General features: G+C 41.8%; 2 protein-coding genes across 3 annotated transcripts; one reads left to right on the top strand and one right to left on the bottom strand.

Moving 5' to 3' along the window:
• Positions 1-689: 689 nt before the first annotated feature.
• On the bottom strand, positions 690-7073 carry imp3 (IMP U3 small nucleolar ribonucleoprotein 3). The gene is made up of 7 exons (XM_083783059.1): positions 6854-7073; positions 5434-5541; positions 3821-3895; positions 3526-3605; positions 2914-2965; positions 2575-2647; positions 690-1775 (listed from the first exon to the last, which is right to left on the bottom strand). Exons 1-7 carry the CDS (start codon positions 6988-6990, stop codon positions 1749-1751), a joined length of 552 nt encoding a protein of 183 aa, XP_083639185.1. The 5' UTR covers positions 6991-7073; the 3' UTR covers positions 690-1748.
• Positions 7074-7533: 460 nt separating this feature from the next.
• LOC310871492 (UDP-N-acetylglucosamine transporter-like) lies at positions 7534-18940 on the top strand. 2 transcript variants are annotated; one of them, XM_083783052.1, is made up of 8 exons: positions 7534-7666; positions 15012-15273; positions 15739-15893; positions 16465-16587; positions 17033-17207; positions 17447-17565; positions 17903-18036; positions 18152-18940. In XM_083783052.1, the coding sequence occupies exons 2-8, from the start codon at positions 15084-15086 to the stop codon at positions 18240-18242; spliced, it is 987 nt and encodes a 328-aa protein (XP_083639178.1). In that variant the 5' UTR covers positions 7534-7666; positions 15012-15083; the 3' UTR covers positions 18243-18940. The 2 variants fall into 2 exon arrangements, with proteins under 2 accessions (XP_083639178.1, XP_083639177.1); XM_083783051.1 differs by lacking the exon at positions 7534-7666 and adding an exon at positions 10963-11154.
• The last annotated feature ends 546 nt before the right edge of the window (positions 18941-19486 follow it).

Below are 19486 nucleotides of genomic sequence, written 5' to 3'. Positions count from 1 at the left end.
CATTTCAAGAAATTATTTTCTAGGACATTTTATACAAACCACACTTCACATGGATTCAAACTCATTCCTTCCTCATAGCACAACACTGTTGGCGGCCTCAACAGTGACATAAATTCATACACTGCAAATCAACACTTGAGTGCCATTAAAAGTACTCAACAGCAGTCTACATCGGATAAATAGCTTGACACTTTGAGCTAATTGAGTAAAACCATAACCAAGTAAAAATAAAAACCAAAACAGTATCACAACTTATAGCTGTTTTGATTCTCCTCTTCCTATATACATGAACTTCAGTCAAAATGTCTATGTTTATTAAAACTCACTGCATGCATTGTGACTGCTTTCTTTTAAACTTTGATCTTATCACTGTAGTCCGTCTGCACCTCTGCAATGCTGGTATGTGCTTCTTCCTTACTCCTAAACTAACCAGCCTTCTAAGTGCAATTCAGTGAGAAAAACGTCACTGGCTATGACGTACATGTATTGATTGAAACTAATTCCTTGAAAACCAGGGTAATCAATCACATATCAGTGGACTCACTTGAATCACCTCGATTAACTCAAAATCATGGTCATACATTACATGTTTCATCAGATGGGTTCAAGACATCAAACCTACATGCAGCTAAATTATGTGATGTTGCCATATAGCTTTCACCAGAAAGGAAAACAATGAAAACAGCATCTTCAATCAAGACTCTGCATTGTTTATTCCCTGGCACTGCAGACTCTTTATTAAACCATTCTCACCGGTACACCCATAAAATAAAATAAACATCTGAAATGCCAAATATTCAATCATGGTTTCTTTCCACAAAACCTTTTCAATGGTGCTGGTCCCAGACTAGTTTGGATGGCATCGGTGGCTTTTTCCCCCTGGGAAAGCACGTGTAATTTTAGATTTTAGCTAAATCAACAGTTTTTCAGAAAACGTTTTAAGATTTAGAACAGTGGTTCTCAAAACTTGTGGTGCGCTGTAAGCTGGTATAGAGGGTATGCACGTGACATCATCATAACTGGAAGTTATGCGGGAACACCTACTGAGTGGCAAAAACAAAACTACTTTCTGGCCTTGACAGCCCATACATCCAAACACAAAAGTCCTATTTGATTGCATTAAGCAACATTAAACAATGTTAAACTCACTTTGCCAATTACTTTATGCATGCGCATACCCTCTATATCTGCCAGTTTTTTATTATAATTATCCTCATCTGGGGGGTCCCAAGCACAAAACATTTTCAGATATATATCAAATTGATATAGCAAATGCTATATCAATTTGAGAGTCCTTGGCAGGAAAAGGTTTGAGAACCATTTTGTAGAATTTGCCTCAGGTCTTAATGGCTCTGGAAATGTGGTCACTGTTCAGGAGATGGAACTGTCCTCGGCCAGACGGCAGGCTGTGGTTGTGATTGCCCGTTAAGGCAGCGTTAAATCCTACTGATGTGTTTCTTCCAAAAGTTATTAGGAACAAGAGTTTATACATTTGAAAATTACAAATATATGTTCAGTCTAAATAGGGCTGAAGAGTCCTTTGTCCATGTGGAATTTCAAATAGTAATTGCAGAAGTTGGAGTGCAGTTCTCTGTCAATTCCTCTGCTGACTTTTCCCAGTTGACACAGAGTTCAAACCTGCGATGCTCTGGTCCACTTCTTCAACATTCAAAGCACCTCTTCCCCTGAACTCCTGTCCTCCTCCTCAGGGGTGATGGAGGGAACATAGTACCATGATGATGACACAACTACATCACCAGGTCAAAGTCATCCCTCTGTAAAGCAAAAACATAACACTTTTGAAGTCACTATTATTAACCATATGGCTTTTCTAGATTTAGAAACTGTGGGAGCACCGCTGGCCTAGCGGTTAAGGCACATATAGGATCTGAAGCAGCCCGACGGCATGGCACAGGTTCAATTCCCGAGCCTGATGGCATTTGCTGCATATCGCTCCCTGTCTCTCTCACTACTGTGTACTATCAAAGGCAGAAAAGCCCCAAAATATCCTGGAAAAAGAAAATGTGGACACATGGGCACCACCATCAATCTTAAAAAACTACCGATTAATTTAACCACTGTCAACATCCCGTTGTAATCTTCTATTTTTTCTTAAGAGGGCTTAACTGGTTAACAAATTCTACAAAACGGTTAACAACTGTAGAATGAAACGGCATCAACTCCAGAATCAGTAATTCTGGAGTTGATGCAGTTTCATCCTTGAAAAGGAACTACAGTATAGGCAAAGTAAATACAATCTATTGTGCACATACATATTTAGCCGAGAGTCAGAGTCCTTAACGATGAGAGCTATGGAGCAGATGATTAATATATGCACTGGGGTAATTTGGCCGTGACGATTGCAATCCCACACTTTGAAAAGATTTTGATGAAAGCTAAAAGGAATCCATTTGTCACAGTTTAAGAATTACAGTGGTTGGCTGCATCTTGGGGTCTCTACATATTTCCCACTGAACCACTGCAAGCCCCATCGATATATACAAATATGTGGCTACTATAAGATATAAACAGATTTGTGTTTTCAGTCCTCCCCTGCATACAAAGGCTACTTACCTCTTCATTGTAATTCATGACGTGCTGTTTGATCTTGGAGGAGTCCACCCACGTCACAAAGTCTTCCATATTTCTGAGAAAGAATTACGAACCAATTATGTTCAATAGCTCAAAGGGTCCAAACACGCTTGTAATTTTAAAACCAGACCACAGCAAGCAGTAGTAGGGTTCCAACAATTGATTATTATATGGATTACATTTTATATATTTATATACATATATATACATACATATATATATTATTATTTTGCTAGAAAGACATGCCCAAACAAGGGATCACTTTTTAAATGAAATGGAGTTTGATTAACTGTTGCACCTCTAAACAGTAGTAGCACCAACCTTGTGACTAGGAACGCTGGGTCTGTAACAATCTCTGGCCCCACACGCACATCTGACATGGAATCAAGGACACTTCTACCAAAACAATTCCCCCTCAAACACAGACAATAACTAACATGGTAAAATTATAGCAACATGAACAACATTCCAGAAAAGCAAAATATGCACATTACACTAAATAATGTCTCAACGTCAACGACTAAATATTTTTGTCAGGACAAGTTGTAATCTGCAATTTGTGAAACGGCATAAAAGGACACACACACACACACACACACACACAAGAACACTTTTTCCTAAACAATTAGCACAATAAGTAAAATGATTATGTTTTAGTAATATTGTTCCTGCTATTGTACAGCTAACCATGTGAAGAAATAAGATTGAGGCTTTAACCTTTGCTTTTATGAAATATCTGAGACATTAGGGTTTTATGGAAGCTGCTTCTGAGCATATTGCTAGGTTGACTATATTGCTAGCATTGAGAGCTTGTAGATCGGCTATTTTCACTGTACAACATGCATCCATAGAAGACCTTTTTAGGATCCAAATGACTGAATCAGTCGTGGCGACTGAGAACTTTAATCCACGCTGCACTGCAGTGAAGGATACGTCCCTGTTCGATGAAGGTAACGGCTGTCTTCAGGTTCTGAGCCATACGCAGAGTCAACATGATGACTGGCAGCCTTCGTCTGGGGGTGAGAACAGGGCTGTCCTTGAATTAAGGCCTTCTCAATTTGTCGACAAATTCGTTTATTTAACCGACAGATCTGTCCATTTGTGTTTGCTTGCTGCATAGACCAAGCTTTTCGGAACATGCGATTGCACAATGGTATGGTACATTTCTGCACTGTTTATGACAAACACACGTAACAATTAGACAGGAAGAGATGTCTTATTTTTTTACCTGCAGAATGAGGAAGCTGTGACTTTCTCTGTGAGAGACAGGTTCTGTTTGGTGGGGATCAGACCCATACAGTACCTGGAAGACAACAATCATGTTGGTTTTCATCTCAGCATTATTTCATATACAACAAAGCAACATGAAGCAGTCATTAATTATCCTTTTAACCCAAGTGTTTTACTGTACCTCTCGGTGTAGTTTACATTTTTGACTAATAAAGTATTCAATCAATACTTTATTAGCAAACTCCACACAGAAAGGCCCTTTCTGTGTGGAGTTTGCATGTTCTCCCCGTGCCCCCTAGGGTAGGTACGGTCACAAAAAACATGCAGTAATCCTGGTCTCTAAACTACCTCCCATGGTCAGCCGGGGCGCCTGATGGAGGGGAAGGGAACTGGTTGGAATAACGTGTTCCTTCCACGCGCTACGTCCGGCCGGGGAAACTCTCCCCTGTCAAGTGAAAAGAAGCAGCTTGGACTCCTCATGCATAGAAGGAAGCATGAGGTAAGTCCGCTGCCCCCCCAGGTTGGCAGAGGAAGTGTAGCGCCCAGGATTACATTAGATAATTGACACAGGGGCCCCTTTTCCACCAAAAGAACTTCGGTTCAGAACCAGTGCCGTTCCGAACCTTGGTTCTTTTTGCGAACCGGTCGCGAACCGGCTGCATTTCCACCAGATTGACGGCCGGTTCATTTGGTGGCGCTATTATACCTCAACACAAAATGTTGAAAGAGAAGGATCCGTCATGCGCCCCGAGGGCGTTGCACAACACAAACCGATGTAAACAGTATCCACGAGGTTGTGATGTCAAGGTTACAAGTTATTATAACGCCCTGCAAGTCTCAGCTGGATTCTGGATCGCGATGCATCCGTATACGTTTGGATCGTTTCATGTTTGCGTTGGCAATTAATGTAAACGTATTTTTGTTCAAAGATATCTGTTGCGTGTGTCACTGCATGTGTCTGCGACGTCCTCCCAAGTTCCAACCCACTGACAAGTTCCAACCTACTGACACACCCACTTATATCGTCTCGGTTCACAAAGCGCTGCGTGCAATTACAAAGCTGAACCACCGTTTTGTGGTTCACATTGGGAACGAACGTTTATGGTTCGGAACCAACTCATTTTCAGTGAAAACACTCTGAACTGGTTCAATATTTAGCGGGAATAAAGAACCGAACCGGTTCAACCCCGGTGGAAAAGGGGTCAGGGTGAAAAAATGGGTTGCAAAATCATGGGATAAAAATTATAAGCAAAAAGTAATGAGCTGATATTTTATTAACTATAGCATAAGAATTGTCATCATATAACTGACGAAACAAAACAACAACATGGATGAAATGTAATGTACAAAATATAACAAGCACCACTTAAAAGCTTGCTTTTTATTTTAACAGAGGTGTACTGTTTCTACTTTAATTCATTTTGTATTTATTTTGTATGGTTATGATTAATTTATACAACTACAATTCACACCGTAGATGTTTCGGAGACGCTCTCATGCAAAGTGACTTACAAGTGCAAGACTGAAATAAGGTTTGTGGTGTGGTTCGCTAGGCTAGTAGGACACTGTGTCTGCCATTCAGAGCCAGACAATCTAGGATGCAACACTCACAGTTTCTCCAGGAGCTGAGAGGTACTCTGAGCTCTGAAACCATCTCTTTCATCCAGGTCACGGATCTTCTGGGCGAGGTCTCTGATGTTACGACTCAGTTTATTGTACCTAAGGCCATGGATAGACATCCCACAATGTTACTGCCACTGTCAAGTGTCAACTTCATTCTCTAATATCCATTTTACTAGTAGTGTGTCCTGCAATAATGTTAACATTACCAAACACTTGAGGTAATTTCTACTCTGGCTTTTGTATGCACCCCAGACAGTTAGGTTGCTTGATTCAATTATTTAGATATGTGAATATTAATTAGATCAGACATGCCCCCTCCTATTTAAACCTACTGAACTCGAAACCCATTTAAAACACACATCTCTGGTTCTGGTAACTGAAATTGTCCATCTAACCTAGCCCTAGAACGGCTCTTGTTGTTACATACAGTATACGAAGTATAATTAAATGATCACAGGCATTCTAGGTCTACATCTAACCCACCTTTCACCAGCTATAACATTAAAATGATGATTGACACCTTCACATATTACCAATAATGAGTGCTTTCACGTTTGGTAGTCTACTGTAATGCACTTTTACTCAAATACATTTTTGCTTTTTGAACTTGTTTATTGCCATTATAAGATCATTTACAGGCTATTTGTTTCATATTTCAAGACATGTTAATTTTCTTATTTCTTTTTGCACGAAAAACAGTCCTTTAGGGCTATGGACCTAAATGTGGCCATAGCCACTTGCAAAGCTAATGCTTGGAATTGATTCAGAATCAGAATCATGAAAAACCCCTAGTTTGACATGTCACATCATGATGAAATTTGGATTTTTTTTGTCTTATATTGGTTGCCTATGCTATACCTATGGTGTGTGGTATACAAAAATGGCCATAACTTTTTTCGCTCTGTTTCCGGCAGATCAGACCTCTCATTCTGTGGACCTTAATGACCAAATTAATAGATAAAACACAAATTAAAAGTATGTCATGACATCACAGGTCCTCTCAAATTTTGGATGACTGTCTCCCCGGCTAGTATAAATCTGTGACACCGTCCGTGCCTCTTGCAAACTCTAAAGTGTTCAATCAAGAAAACGAAGTAGTTCTTCTACCACTACTTGAAGGTGAATAAACAGATCGGGTACTGAGTCTGACTGACTGTTGTCAGGCAGACAGAATGAGTCAGATAGAGAAGACAGACAGGCACAGACAGAATGAGTAGTCCAGGAAGACAGACAGGCAGGCAAGCAGACAGACAGAATGAGTAGTCCAGGAAGACAGACAGGCAGGCAAGCAGACAGACAGAATGAGTAGTCCAGGAAGACAGACAGGCAGGCAAGCAGACAGACAGACAGACAGAGAATGAGTGTCCATACAGACAGACAGACAGACAGACAGACTGTTGCTTCTTACTTGGTGTAGTCCTCTCTCTTCTCGATGTGATACCTTCTCAACACTTTGACCTCATGTAGGTTGTTGTCTACCTCCCAGTTGATGAAGTCCACCTTTTTCAAGAGCTTCTGCTCGTGGTATTTCAATTTGCGCACCATTTTCACTACCGTGAATTACTGTAAAGTGTAAACTAATTAAATAATGTTCCTCTAGTCTCGTGTGTTGTCCGTCCTAGGCATAGGTCCTAGGCTACAGAAGGAAACACCGGAAACACGTGTGTATTTTTTCCGTTGATTCTTCGACCTCGCTACATATCAAGTCACTCGGGCCCATACCACAGCGTCCTCTACCGCCACGCCGCGGTAAACACACGACAAACGGGTTTCCAAACTTTTCAGCTCGATACTCAAAAGATACATGGTGTCTCCCTAAGACCTAAACTTACAAAAAGACACAAATATTCACAGCTCACACACAGAAATCACAAAATATCCCGTAGATTACAGAAATCGTGTGACTCGTGTTAGTAAAAGACTAGAAGTGCACTGTGCATCATTGCATGCAGACTAAAATGATAAAATGGTAAAAATAAATATTAATTCAGTCCAACTTCCCCATCAGGCGTCGCCAAATCTAGGCAGTGGGAAAGTGAAAGTGTCGTGTACTACTACTGTAGTAGGTTCACATGCAGTACAGCCAGGTAGATTCAGTGTGAATAATCAGATCACTGTCAAGTCCACGATCCCCCCGGGGGTTCCAACAACGTCTGTCAACAGCTGCGGACTGCAGCTCCAAGAAGACCTCTTGAGAGAAGAGAAGATCCTCATCCAGCGAGTGAGTATCCATTCATTCACCCAGAGTCTTTCAACGCTGTTAAATCCCTCAGGTAAATTATTATGAAGAGACATTACATGATGCGGCGTGTCGACCGAGCGCTATCAGAAAAGTAAACTTGTATGTGTTTAGGAGACGGAGAAGAGTTGGGGGGGGGGGGGGAATACGTTTCTAACGGTAGGATACTGGAGAATGGAGATAAACCTGACAACAAGGCAAGCTTAAAAGTGATATAGCCTAATGTGTTTATAGGTTTAGGTGTGTAATCTTCTCGGGATGGCGATTGCTGCCATGTTAACTTAATGTATACTTCCTCGTACGACGGACGTGTAGCCCGTTCAGAAATTCGTGTAGATGGGACTTTAGTTACCACTTTCTATGGCGTCGTCAGGGGAATTAAAAAGTAGGATATTATTTTATGACTTGGCGAAGGTGAAATGGAAATCCTGCTTGAATGATAATAACCAGACTGCTCTCTAGTCTGGACTAATATGATTTTACTTTATCAGAATTTAGGCCTACAGCTTTTTGATTTGGACTTTCTAAATTTAATAAGTTTGTAACCCTAATTGTAGCCTATAAATTACAGCGCAATAAAAAATAGGCCTATTTGTAAAATGTTGTTATAGCTGCAGACACTGCTGTAGCCTAGTGTAGGCCTACTGATAGCCCTCCAAGCAGAACCCAATGCTACTGAAGTTTCTGACATTTGTTAGACCCAGTGCATGGGGTCCTGTTCCAGCAGTATCCTGCCACCTGGTACGCGGACATACATAAAACATAAACAACGTGGATAACGCCTGTCTGCGCTCTTTGACGACATTTTTTCGTGTGAGGGCTTCTGAATATGTGAAGTATAAGTACCCATACATGCCGCAGCGAATATCTCCTGTGGCGCGGAAGCCGTTAAGTATTTTTAATCTTTGTTTGACCGATTTGGTCGCTTTGATTCTTCTCTTCCTTCCTTGTTTATTGACACCTCATTGTACTGCCTATCTGGCTAGCTAGTGGCGCTATAGCTATGACAGAGCAGATCAGAGGCAGGGACGTAGCCGGCACAAGCCAACCGCACACCGGGAGGCGGTACAATAAACGGTAAACAAACAAGAAGAAATAAAGCGACCAAATCGGTCAAACAAAGATTAAAAATACTTAACGGCTTGCCACAGGAGATATTCGCAGCGGAATGTATAGGTACTTATAGTTCACGAATTCAGAAGCCCTCAAAGGAAAACAGGCCGTCAAACGGCGCAGATACGATGTTACGGAGCATATTTATGTCCGCGTTCCAAAATTCCCATACGAAAATATAGTTATGAACATTGAACAGGGACCCTACATAAAACTCATCCAAATTTCAGAAAAGCTTTATGGAGGGTTCCGAGAGGGGGCCTACTGATATAAATGAATGGAATGACTCTTCACGCACCAGAAATGACAGTTGATGAATGATGCAATGCTTGTTTTGTGCAAGAGTGTTTTGCCAGAGTCTTGAGTGCTGCAGACGTGGGAGTGGGAGCTAGTTGGTGTTTTACAGTAGGGCTGATATGGACACAAAATCAGATCAGGTTTTTCTGAGCAAATACCTCATTATCTATATAGTGACATTATTGTGGGGATGACTACCAGTATTTGTGATTTCACAAAATATTTACACAATGAGATGTTTGATAAAATAATCATATATACTGCTTATATAATATCTAAGTGGGTAAAGCAATATAACAGCTAAGAGCAGTCACGTAGGTTCAGAACATTTTTTCACTTTTTACTGTAATACATCTTATGTAGTCAGTCAGTCATCATCCATCCATCCATCAAAAATCTGTTATCAATGTGACCATTCATTCATATTTATTGCCTTCACTCCTCCTAATATAACCTTTCCTTGTTTGCCTATAAATGGCAGTAAAAGCACTTGAACATGAACATTTAATTTAGTCGCCTGACAGAACAGAGGCTCCGCATCCTGTAGCTTTGTCAACACTGTTCAAGTTAAATATTTGCTGCTGGTGAAGTCAACTCCCATAATACAAGCCAGCTGTGTCCATACAACGACACATATCATACCTATTGTGATGAAAGCATCATATCAGTTGGATTCAGGCACCTTCTTGATGCCTGAAGTAGTACAGAAAGCTATAGGCTACCTGATTGTGCACAGATTTAAGTGTGCAGAGCCTCCCTTTATTCTTCATGTCTATACTTTTGTGACTCCAGCACCTCATCTAAATCTATCAGCAGATGAGTGGTGGCTTTTTTTTATATATATATATTTTTTTTGTCTGAATTGCGTTTGTATAAAATGGGGCTTCAAAATCTGCAAAGTAACTTGTAACTAAAGTTGTAGTTAAGTTTAAGTGTACCAGTAGATACTTTCCACCACTGTTTTGCCTACAGTGAATCATCCACTATGAGTTGGATGAAATCCACCAGGCTTTGTTCGCGGTTCATTACAGTCGTCATCGTGACGTTATGCAACGTGCTCCTGTGGCGTTGAACCAAGATTTCAGCACATTAACAAAGACAGAGGCCTGGCTTTTCACTCTGACCTTTTTTTCCTCACTGCGCTTGTGTTACAATGTTACATGACCCTATGGCCATGGGCTCCTCACTAAATGTCCCCCAGAAGCAGAGGGGTCTGTGTCTGTGAAACTGTATCCCCATGCTGTTGGCTCTCTGACGTGTGAACGTGAATTGAATTATCTGATTTATTCATGTGGAAATCATCAGTGTTCATTTAGGTCTGAGAGTGTACAAATGTGACCAAACCAAATGGATGCTTATGGTCAAAATGTTACACCACTGCTTCAGAAAGGACAACCCAGGGTATGATGTCTTTGGACTTGTGTCCTTGTTTCATTACTTATTTGTGGCTTCTAATTGGTGCTTGTGAGGTGATTTCATGTTTAGGAACTTTGTGTGCCTTACTGCCTTGTGAGAAAGGTCATACTGTATAGATAGATACGAACTAGCGACCTTCCGATATCAAGGCCGCTCCGCAAACCGTTCGGCCACCGCTGCCTAATATAGGCAATAATCCTAAGTGTATAATCATTAAGTTACTCCCGTGTATGGGCAGTCCCCACTCCCGTGCAGCTAAGTGTAGAAACACAACTGGTGTGCAGAAGTACGACCGACCTGCTTTTGTTTATGGTGACGCCTAAATGGTAGCTGCTCACCTGAGCCTGAGGCATGCCGTTTGTGGGATCCTCCCACAGGTTATCTTATTCCCAGTGTCATCAGCATGTGACGTATACAACATGGCACGAACGCATAGCTTTAAGTCAAACAGGTTAGTGCACATGTTGTGCTGTGTGGGGAAACTAGTTGTATACGCTCCTGACTGAGGAGCATCCTCACACTGCCGGCGGCTAACACAGAGAGGATCAGAGATTGATTTTGTTCCTATGTAATTGGGGATGTCCACTGAAGACCTATCGGGCCCAGCTGATGAAGCCATCGATGACGCTGGCTCTTACATAAAGGTACTTGTAAAATATTCTTAGTTAACATGGAGAACATTGGCCTACATTGGAATGAATGTGTCCATGTATGAACAATATAAGGTGGAATAACATGCAAATCCATCATGTTTCTGTGCCGACTTATTGCTGAGTGATTTTGCAAACTACTGGGTCGCTTTTATATGCAGGTAAATCAGTAGCCAGACATGTGAGAACAAACTACTGGGTCGCTTTGTTACAGAATGTTTGTTGTTTGTTTTGGTGGGATTTTGGCACACACTAACTTGTAGTGTTTTTGTCACTTAGCCACTTAATCCCTATGTACAGTATTCAGTTGACTGGAGTACCCCAGGGCTCTATACTAAATTCTCTGCTCAGATCTACAAGCTCACAACGCATTGGGACATGTTGTGGGCTTGTAGAGGCTGTTTTTGCCAAAGTTTGCTCCAGGATAGGATGGTGTCAAGTGGTTAGATTTCTGCCATTGCCAGTACGGACTCTATGAAAGTAAGATATTCAAATGCAAAGCAGGCTTCCATCTGACAGTCTGCTAGCCACAATCTACAAAGAACGACCATTTCTTTTCAGCTAACTTTAAGATTCTTCAGATAGTTAAGAGTTACCAGTGTCTTGGTAGAACAAGTATCTTTCGTTTAACCATAGTTATTTTTATTCTGTATATGAAAGCTCATATTGTCCACTCTGCGTAGACTAGAGAGTTTTATGAATATGGGGGCAACTTTCTCCAAAGTTTTCCAGTGTGTGTGTGTGTGTGTGTGTGTGTGTGTGTGTGTGTGTGTGTGTCTACACAGTACACACACACACACACACACACACACACACACACACACACACACACACACAGGCGGTAGACAGAGGCAGATTGTACGAGTGTTCCCCAGCAGCCAGAGCCTTCAGATGGACTACATAAGGACACCAGTGTGTTATACACACCACACCTCCCTGCGCATTCAGACTAGTCTTACACGCGTTCCTTTTACGTAGCAGGATCCATGCAGCCAGGATGGAGTTGTATTTGTCTACTGTTTATTGTCTACTTGATCACACAGAATACTGGGACTTTGTCTCTTGAGGTCAGCTGTAAAGCTTTCTGACCTGCTGTCAACTCCACTGAGACGTCTGCTTTACTGCCGTTGCAGTAGATTATTGACCGCGCCATTTGTTTCTCATTTGGATGTCAGAGAGAGCCACGAGGAAGTGAATGTGAACTTAAGAGAAACTTCGACAGCTTTGAAATGAAAGCTGCATAAACCAGCCAAACCGGTACAGTGGCTTGAGGGTTGTTGTGACATGCAAGGATATAGACCACAATGAGAATGATACTGAGAATTACAACAAAGAATGATAATAAGGTGTTAATTAAATGCTGCTGGGTGGAGGAAGGGTGTAACTATATGAACAGTGTCAGTCGTTAGATGAAAAAACACCCCCTCTTTCCCCGGCCTAAGGCGTAGGGGAAAGAGGGCCCTCTGGACATAAAGGTGTGGTTAGCTGGTTTCTGGCAGAAAGTGTCATACAGTTGAATAGAAACATTGTACAAAATGGTCTGGTTCTGGTATGGTTTGTCTGCTGTGAACATCCTCCCATGCTGCTTGTGGTGTTAAGGTGGTTATAATGTTAATAAGTCGTAAGTCTAAAAGGGAACGTGAAAGACTGTCCAGGGACAGCAGAATAAAATGAACGTTTTAACTAAATCTGGCACAGTGATGTTAATGTGTATTGTCCCTATGTATTAGATTAAAGAAAACTATTTAGACTAAGAGTGTCTGCCCTGAGATGCGATTGAGAGGTCGGGGTTAGATGCAGGGTTTAGAAAAACCATAGGACAAGACAAAGAAGACAAGACTAGGACATCAATAACTCAGTCTCACTCAGTCATTGGTTCCTGCAACAGTGCAGCACTCTCTCTGTTTCCGGCACAACAGCGCCCCTACTGGTACTAATAGTCATATACTGGTGCTCATTAACCAACACATAGGCAGGTACATAGGTGAACATGGACATTGCTGTTCCTTGGAGTGGTTGCACCACTCAAAAATGCATGCTAGTGGGCTGCTGATGTTCATATACATCGATGTGCAAAAGTCCAAAAACATGTGCACATATGTTCATAATATTATACATGCGGTGACAATTATCAATGTCACCGCATTTACAAAAGTAAAAACAAAAGTTTCCTTGTTCATTAACCTTTGACAGAAAAAGATTCGCTCACCGTATATTATCATACTCATAAAATGCTCTGTGCTTAAAAAGCATACTTGTTCATTAACCAACAGGATATTAATAGTAACAGGATACTGTATTTCCCAATATCCTGATAGTGACTCCCTGTCACAATGTCAACTGTTCCCATTACACTATTTGCACAACTATGCCTTTATTTACACACTTCATGTCAATTTCATATGTTATTCTTATTTAAAATAAATACACCCAATGTTTTACTCCTGTAAACTTTGAACATTATTCAGTGAAGTTTGTGTTGGGGGTATTACCATGTTATTGTTCCACTACAGGACTACAGTTTTAACGTCCTGTTGTTTGCTTGGGTTTATATCGTACTACTGTTTGTGAACGGTGGTGGAATGCAGAGTGTTCCTGGGAATTAAATGGCCATCACACACAGCCCCGGGGCAGGACCACACTTTTAGCTTTACTGCCCCTTACTGCTCAGCCAGACAAGCATTAGCATTCCTCTGAATGACTCTCACTCTCTGCTTGCCTGCCCACTGCCCAGAGTCTCTACACTCTCTCTCTCTCTCTCTCTCTCTCTCTCTCTCTCTCTCTCTCTCTCTCTCTCTCTCTCTTCTTTTCGCTCCAATGACACCAAAATGTGGAACATTTGTACGTCTCTAAATGTTTTGATGAATTGAACAAGGTGGACCCTCTTGAAGTGTAATGCTTTATTGGGTCGTCCACTCACAGTTAACAGTCTTTGTATTGAGTTGTGCTTGAAATGTACTGTAATTCTGCAAACTGTTAATAAACATTTCAATCAATCAATCTCTCTCTGTTCGCTCGTTCAGTTTGATTCTATCTATTTTATCTACTCATGGATTAAAGTTCTCAGTCACCACGATTTCAGCCATTTAGATTACGTAGAAGTTCCATAGAAGCATGACTTCTCTGAAAGTGTGTCACTCACAGAAAATAGAATCTAGAATGTTAAAATTGTGAAAATAGCCGATCTACATACATTGCGCTTGTAGATTGACCATTTCAACAAAAAAGGAAAAAATTGCTACAAAGTTTAGGCATAAGGGTGATGTGAAGATAGGGAGTTAAATGCAGACTCGCGATTTAACTTTCGCAAGTGAGAAAAGTAAACAGACCTTCTGGAGTAGATTGGGGTCAAGAGCAAAAACAAGTATCAAATGGGGGTCTGTGGCCTAATGCATGTCAAACCCCAGTTTGGTATCGTTGCTGGCAGGCTAGTCACACGTGTCCAGACTGTTGCCTCTCCCAATTTTCAAATGCTTACGTCATACAGTCTGGAGAATGGAAGCTATGACATGTAGTATAGTATATACCGGTACTGTAGTATATAGTATTCGGAGATTGTGGAATAGTTGTCTGGCTACTCGATGTCTATATTTGAACTTTTTTGTGTTTCTTCGGAAATAAATGCCCTACTTTATCATACTACAGCGGCACACAAAAGCATCAAAAGCAGCAGATCTGCAAGCTCGAAACGTGTCGCGAAGCGACGCGTTTCGAGCTTGTATACCTGCTACTTCTGCTATTTATTTATTTGAATCCTGAAAAGCACCCTACAGAGACGATTCATCATCATCTTCATCATCATCATCATCAATCACTGGTATAAATTAAATCCCACATGTTTTCTTTCAAAGGTCCCCTTCCTGTCATTGTCGTCGTCGTCGTCTGGCCCTGAGCAGGAGCCCCCGGCGCCTCCATCATCGGTCATGTCTACCTCCAGGTTGAAGTACGTGTCGCTGGGCGTGCTGGTGCTGCAGACCACCTCCCTGGTGCTCACCATGCGCTACTCGCGCACCCAGAAGGAGGAGGGGCCGCGCTACCTGGCCTCCTCCGCCGTGGTGTGCGCCGAGGTGCTGAAGATACTCACGTGCATCCTGCTCGTCTTCAGGGACCTCAGTGAGTAGTCTGTCTGTCTGTCTGTCTGTCTGTCTATTTCCCACATATGTTTTGTGTCTTTTGAAATATTTAACCCATTCTGACCTGAGATCAGATTCATACGAGGTTTCCGCCGGACACACACTGGTCTGATTAACCCATTCTGACCTGAGATCAGATTCTAAAAAATGTTCTTCGATTTTTACAAAAATAGCAGACCTACAAGCTCGTATCGCGCCACTCGGTGGCGCGATATGAGCTTGTAGATCTGCTATTTTTAAATAGCTAAAGCATAACATGATGCTGACACCAAAATGGGTGCCCGGTCAGAATGGGTTAAGCCACTTGAAGTCAGATATCCACATGCATGCACCTACTGTATGTCTAACCTCATGTACATTACAGTGTATCCGCTTTGTAATGCTATACCGTATGTGTATATATCTAATTTTTCTTTTTACATGTTTCTTTTCGCATGTGTGGTAGATTTCAGCGTGCGCTCCCTGCACCGCGTCTTAAGGGAGGAGATCGTCGGTAAACCCATGGACACCTTGAAGCTGGCCGTTCCCGCAGCCATCTACACCCTGCAGAACAATCTGCTCTACGTGGCTCTGTCCAACCTGGACGCTGCCACCTATCAGGTGTGTGTGTGTGTAACGCCCTACTTGACCATACTGCAGCGTCACACGAAAGCATCAAAAGTAGCAGATGTACAAGCTTGAAACGTGACGGGAAGCGATGTGTTTTAAAGCTTGTAGATCTGCTACTTATGGTATTTTTTATATAGTTAAAAAAATAACACCTGTGTGAAGTGAGGGGCGCTCTTATCATCTCACAACGTCAATTACAACGTAATGTTTGTTTAAGCAACGGGTGCTAATGTTTGTTTTAGTCAACATTACATTTCTCTTTAGGGCTCTAGGGCGTTTTCTTAAACAAGCATCGTTGAAAGACAAACATTAAAGCTGTATATAGAAAAATAAGCTTTAGTTTAAGAAGTTTAAGCTTCTGACTACAGTAAAACATTCAGGTTGGGGTTAGGGTTAGAATTGGGCACACAAGTTTGACGAGGATTGTGACACTGTGTATATTATGATGACCTCATGTCTTTCTACTGCTGTGTTTAAAACGAGCGAACTGCCCCGTTGTTTCTCATCTATGTGTGTGTGTGTGTGTGTGTGTGTGTGTGTGATGTACGTGTGACCCTTACAGGTGACATATCAGCTGAAGATCCTCACCACAGCACTGTTCTCTGTCTCCATGCTGGGGAAGAGGCTGGGCCAGTACCAGTGGCTCTCCTTGGTCATTCTAATGGCCGGTGTGGCACTGGTCCAGGTACTGAACACATTCCATCCACTCACAATACAGGCGTCTGCTGTTCGTATGAGACAGGAACAGTACAAAATCAGAAAGACGAGTCTCGAGGAATCCACTTGAAACAGAATTCTGTGAATTCCAATAAGTGTGTCAAGTATGACCAAAAGATTCAATTCTCTGTTGTGCAAAAGTTAACAAAAAGCAGGTTAACTTTGCTGGTATAAAAATCTCTCACCTTGAACAATAATGTGTTGCCTTTAGCAACCGCGCACAATTACAAAAACTAATTCTGTATATTCCCAAGACTATTGGGGATTGTTTCTCCACACCAGAATGTGTTTACGTACAGTACTGTGTATTTATGTATTTATTCACAATGCCTTAAGTGTGTCTCAACTCTCAACCTATTTTGTGTACATTTTGGCCCTGGAGTAATAGCATGCGTTTCCTTTACAAACCACAGTGGCCCACAGACTCCATTGGCAACTCCGAGCAGAAGGCGCTGTCCGCAGGCACCCAGTTCATAGGGGTTATGGCCGTGCTCATAGCCTGCATCTCCAGCGGCTTCGCTGGCGTTTACTTTGAGAAGATCCTCAAGGAGACCAAACAGAGCGTGTGGATCCGCAACATTCAGCTCGGTGAGTAACGGCGGCATACTTTATTTATTTGCATAGTGCACATGCGTATCTGTGTTCTAAGTCAATTTGATTACACTTCTACTTTTCAAGAGGTTTGAGCTTATCGAGTGCCTGACAGCAGAGTGAAGTCTCCTTTGTTATGTCCTCGAGTGATTAGTTAGTGTGTGTGTGTTTTGTCTTCATGTCAACTGAAAGCCCATGTTATTTTCTCTCTCTTTCTCTGTTTCTCTCTATTCCAGGGTTGTTTGGCTTTGTGTTTGGCTGCACAGGCATGATGGTGTATGATGGAGGCAGGGTGGTAGAGGCGGGGATATTTCAGGGATACAACAGAATCACGTGTACAGTCGTGGTTTTACAGGTAGGAAGTGACCTTTTCAGACTCCATCATGGCCCATAGCACTTATCCTACCCCCTTAGATAGCATTTCGGTAGACTTAGATAGCATTTGATAGACTTATAGCATGTTATGTAGACAGCACTATAATTGCATTGTATATAGTCATAGCACGCCATAGTACATATGTATAGCATAGTAGTATAGATATATAGTTTATATGTATAGTCTCATAATATGGATATTCCACTGTTACTTTCTTAGCTTACGCATGTTTCATGATAAATGCTTTTTTGTGATGTGTGTGTGTGATGAATATATTCCAACGCAGTGTGTTGTTCTTTGTGTTGCATATGGACAGGCTCTAGGCGGTTTGGTAGTTGCAGCGGTTATTAAATACGCCGACAACATCCTCAAAGGGTTCGCTACCTCCGTGTCCATCATCTTGTCCACGGTCATTTCATACTTCTTGTTGAAAGACTTTGATCCCACTAGGTAAACACATGGCTGCGACTACAACACACACACACACACACACACACACACACACACACAGAAAATACGGCTTACGTGGTTAAACATGAACGCATTTCTCTGTTATTTTCCACAGCGTTTTCTTCCTAGGAGCGATGCTGGTCATTGCTGCAACGTTTATCTACAGCTACGAGCGCAAGCTTGTTCTCAGCACCACCAAAGTATAGACCACCAGCACAGAACGTGGGTTCGAGCGTTAACTACCTCCTGAGGAGAAGGACAGAACAGCGATCCGTGAAGTGAGAGAGCAGGCGGGACAAGTAATTGACGTTTGGAGAAAAGACTAGAATACACGGAGGGTGATATCCTTGTCAAACCACCGTAGAAACACAGCCGGACAATGTGCACAGCATGTCTGTCCTGCAACAATGCTGATTTGCACAAGAGATGGAGGTCATGTGGACATTTATGTTTACTATTGTTACTGACTGTGACATTCAAATGGATGATAGATAGTGATAGTGTAATGGCACTAAAAGTGCAGTGAGACTGATGCTGTGTTCGTGCTAGCGGCGACAAAAGCTTCAAAAGCCATCAAGTGTGGTCTTTGTTTAAAAGTATTGCTCAAGCCACACTGCATGGATGGAAAGTCTGGGGTTGAATAAATAGCACAGGGAAATGGTTAACACAATATTAGTTTTTCTTCCATTCCCATAACGGAGCAAGAATCATGGGTGGAAGCAGTGAAATAATATGGTTGATTGACTCTTCACTGCGTCATTGGTGGAGCATCGTAAAAAGTTGAAGCCAGCTCAACTTTTGTTTTTGTAGTGGCGTGTCATGCCCATCGCGCAGGGACACGTGTCTTGAAACCTTTTGTGTTTAACTTCATATCGCTGTAGTCTGTCAGTCGCTGCTAGTGTGAAAGCAGACTGCCCTATCTATTCTCCTTATTTGAACTTGTTGTGTTTTTTCGTAAATGAATGCCTTACAGTATGTTGTCTATCGACAAGCTCATACTCAAACCGCTTTGCGCCACATTTCGAGCTTGTGGATCTGCTACTTTTGATACTTTTGTGTGATGCTGTAATATGATGAATGAGGCTTCCACCCGATAGAGACATACTGTATAGGACTGTATACTGTAGGTACAGGACTGTGCCAAAAATATCTAGGCAGGCTATTTATGGCACTTGACACTGTAGTGCCACGAAGTATAGATCAGGCTTTACCCTGCAGCTTTCGGTGAGCACCGTAAACGGTCAACTCCTGGAGTATGTGATTTGGCCTCATGGGGCCAAGTGGATTCCACACACTCCACAGATGAAGTCTTCATGACTTATTTTTTATAGTTTTATAAACACATATTTATATTTTGTGGGGTTTGGGGAAATGGTATTTTATGTGTATTTATGAATGAGTATTGAAGTTTGAGCTATATTTGGTACTGAGGTCCATTGTACAGAAAAAT

Source organism: Protomyctophum parallelum (genome assembly GCF_964188405.1).
Source record: "Protomyctophum parallelum genome assembly, chromosome: 14".
Lineage (NCBI taxonomy): Eukaryota > Metazoa > Chordata > Actinopteri > Myctophiformes > Myctophidae > Protomyctophum > Protomyctophum parallelum.
The sequence above is the reverse complement of the archived record's forward strand: the minus strand, read 5'-3'. Positions and strand labels throughout refer to the sequence as shown.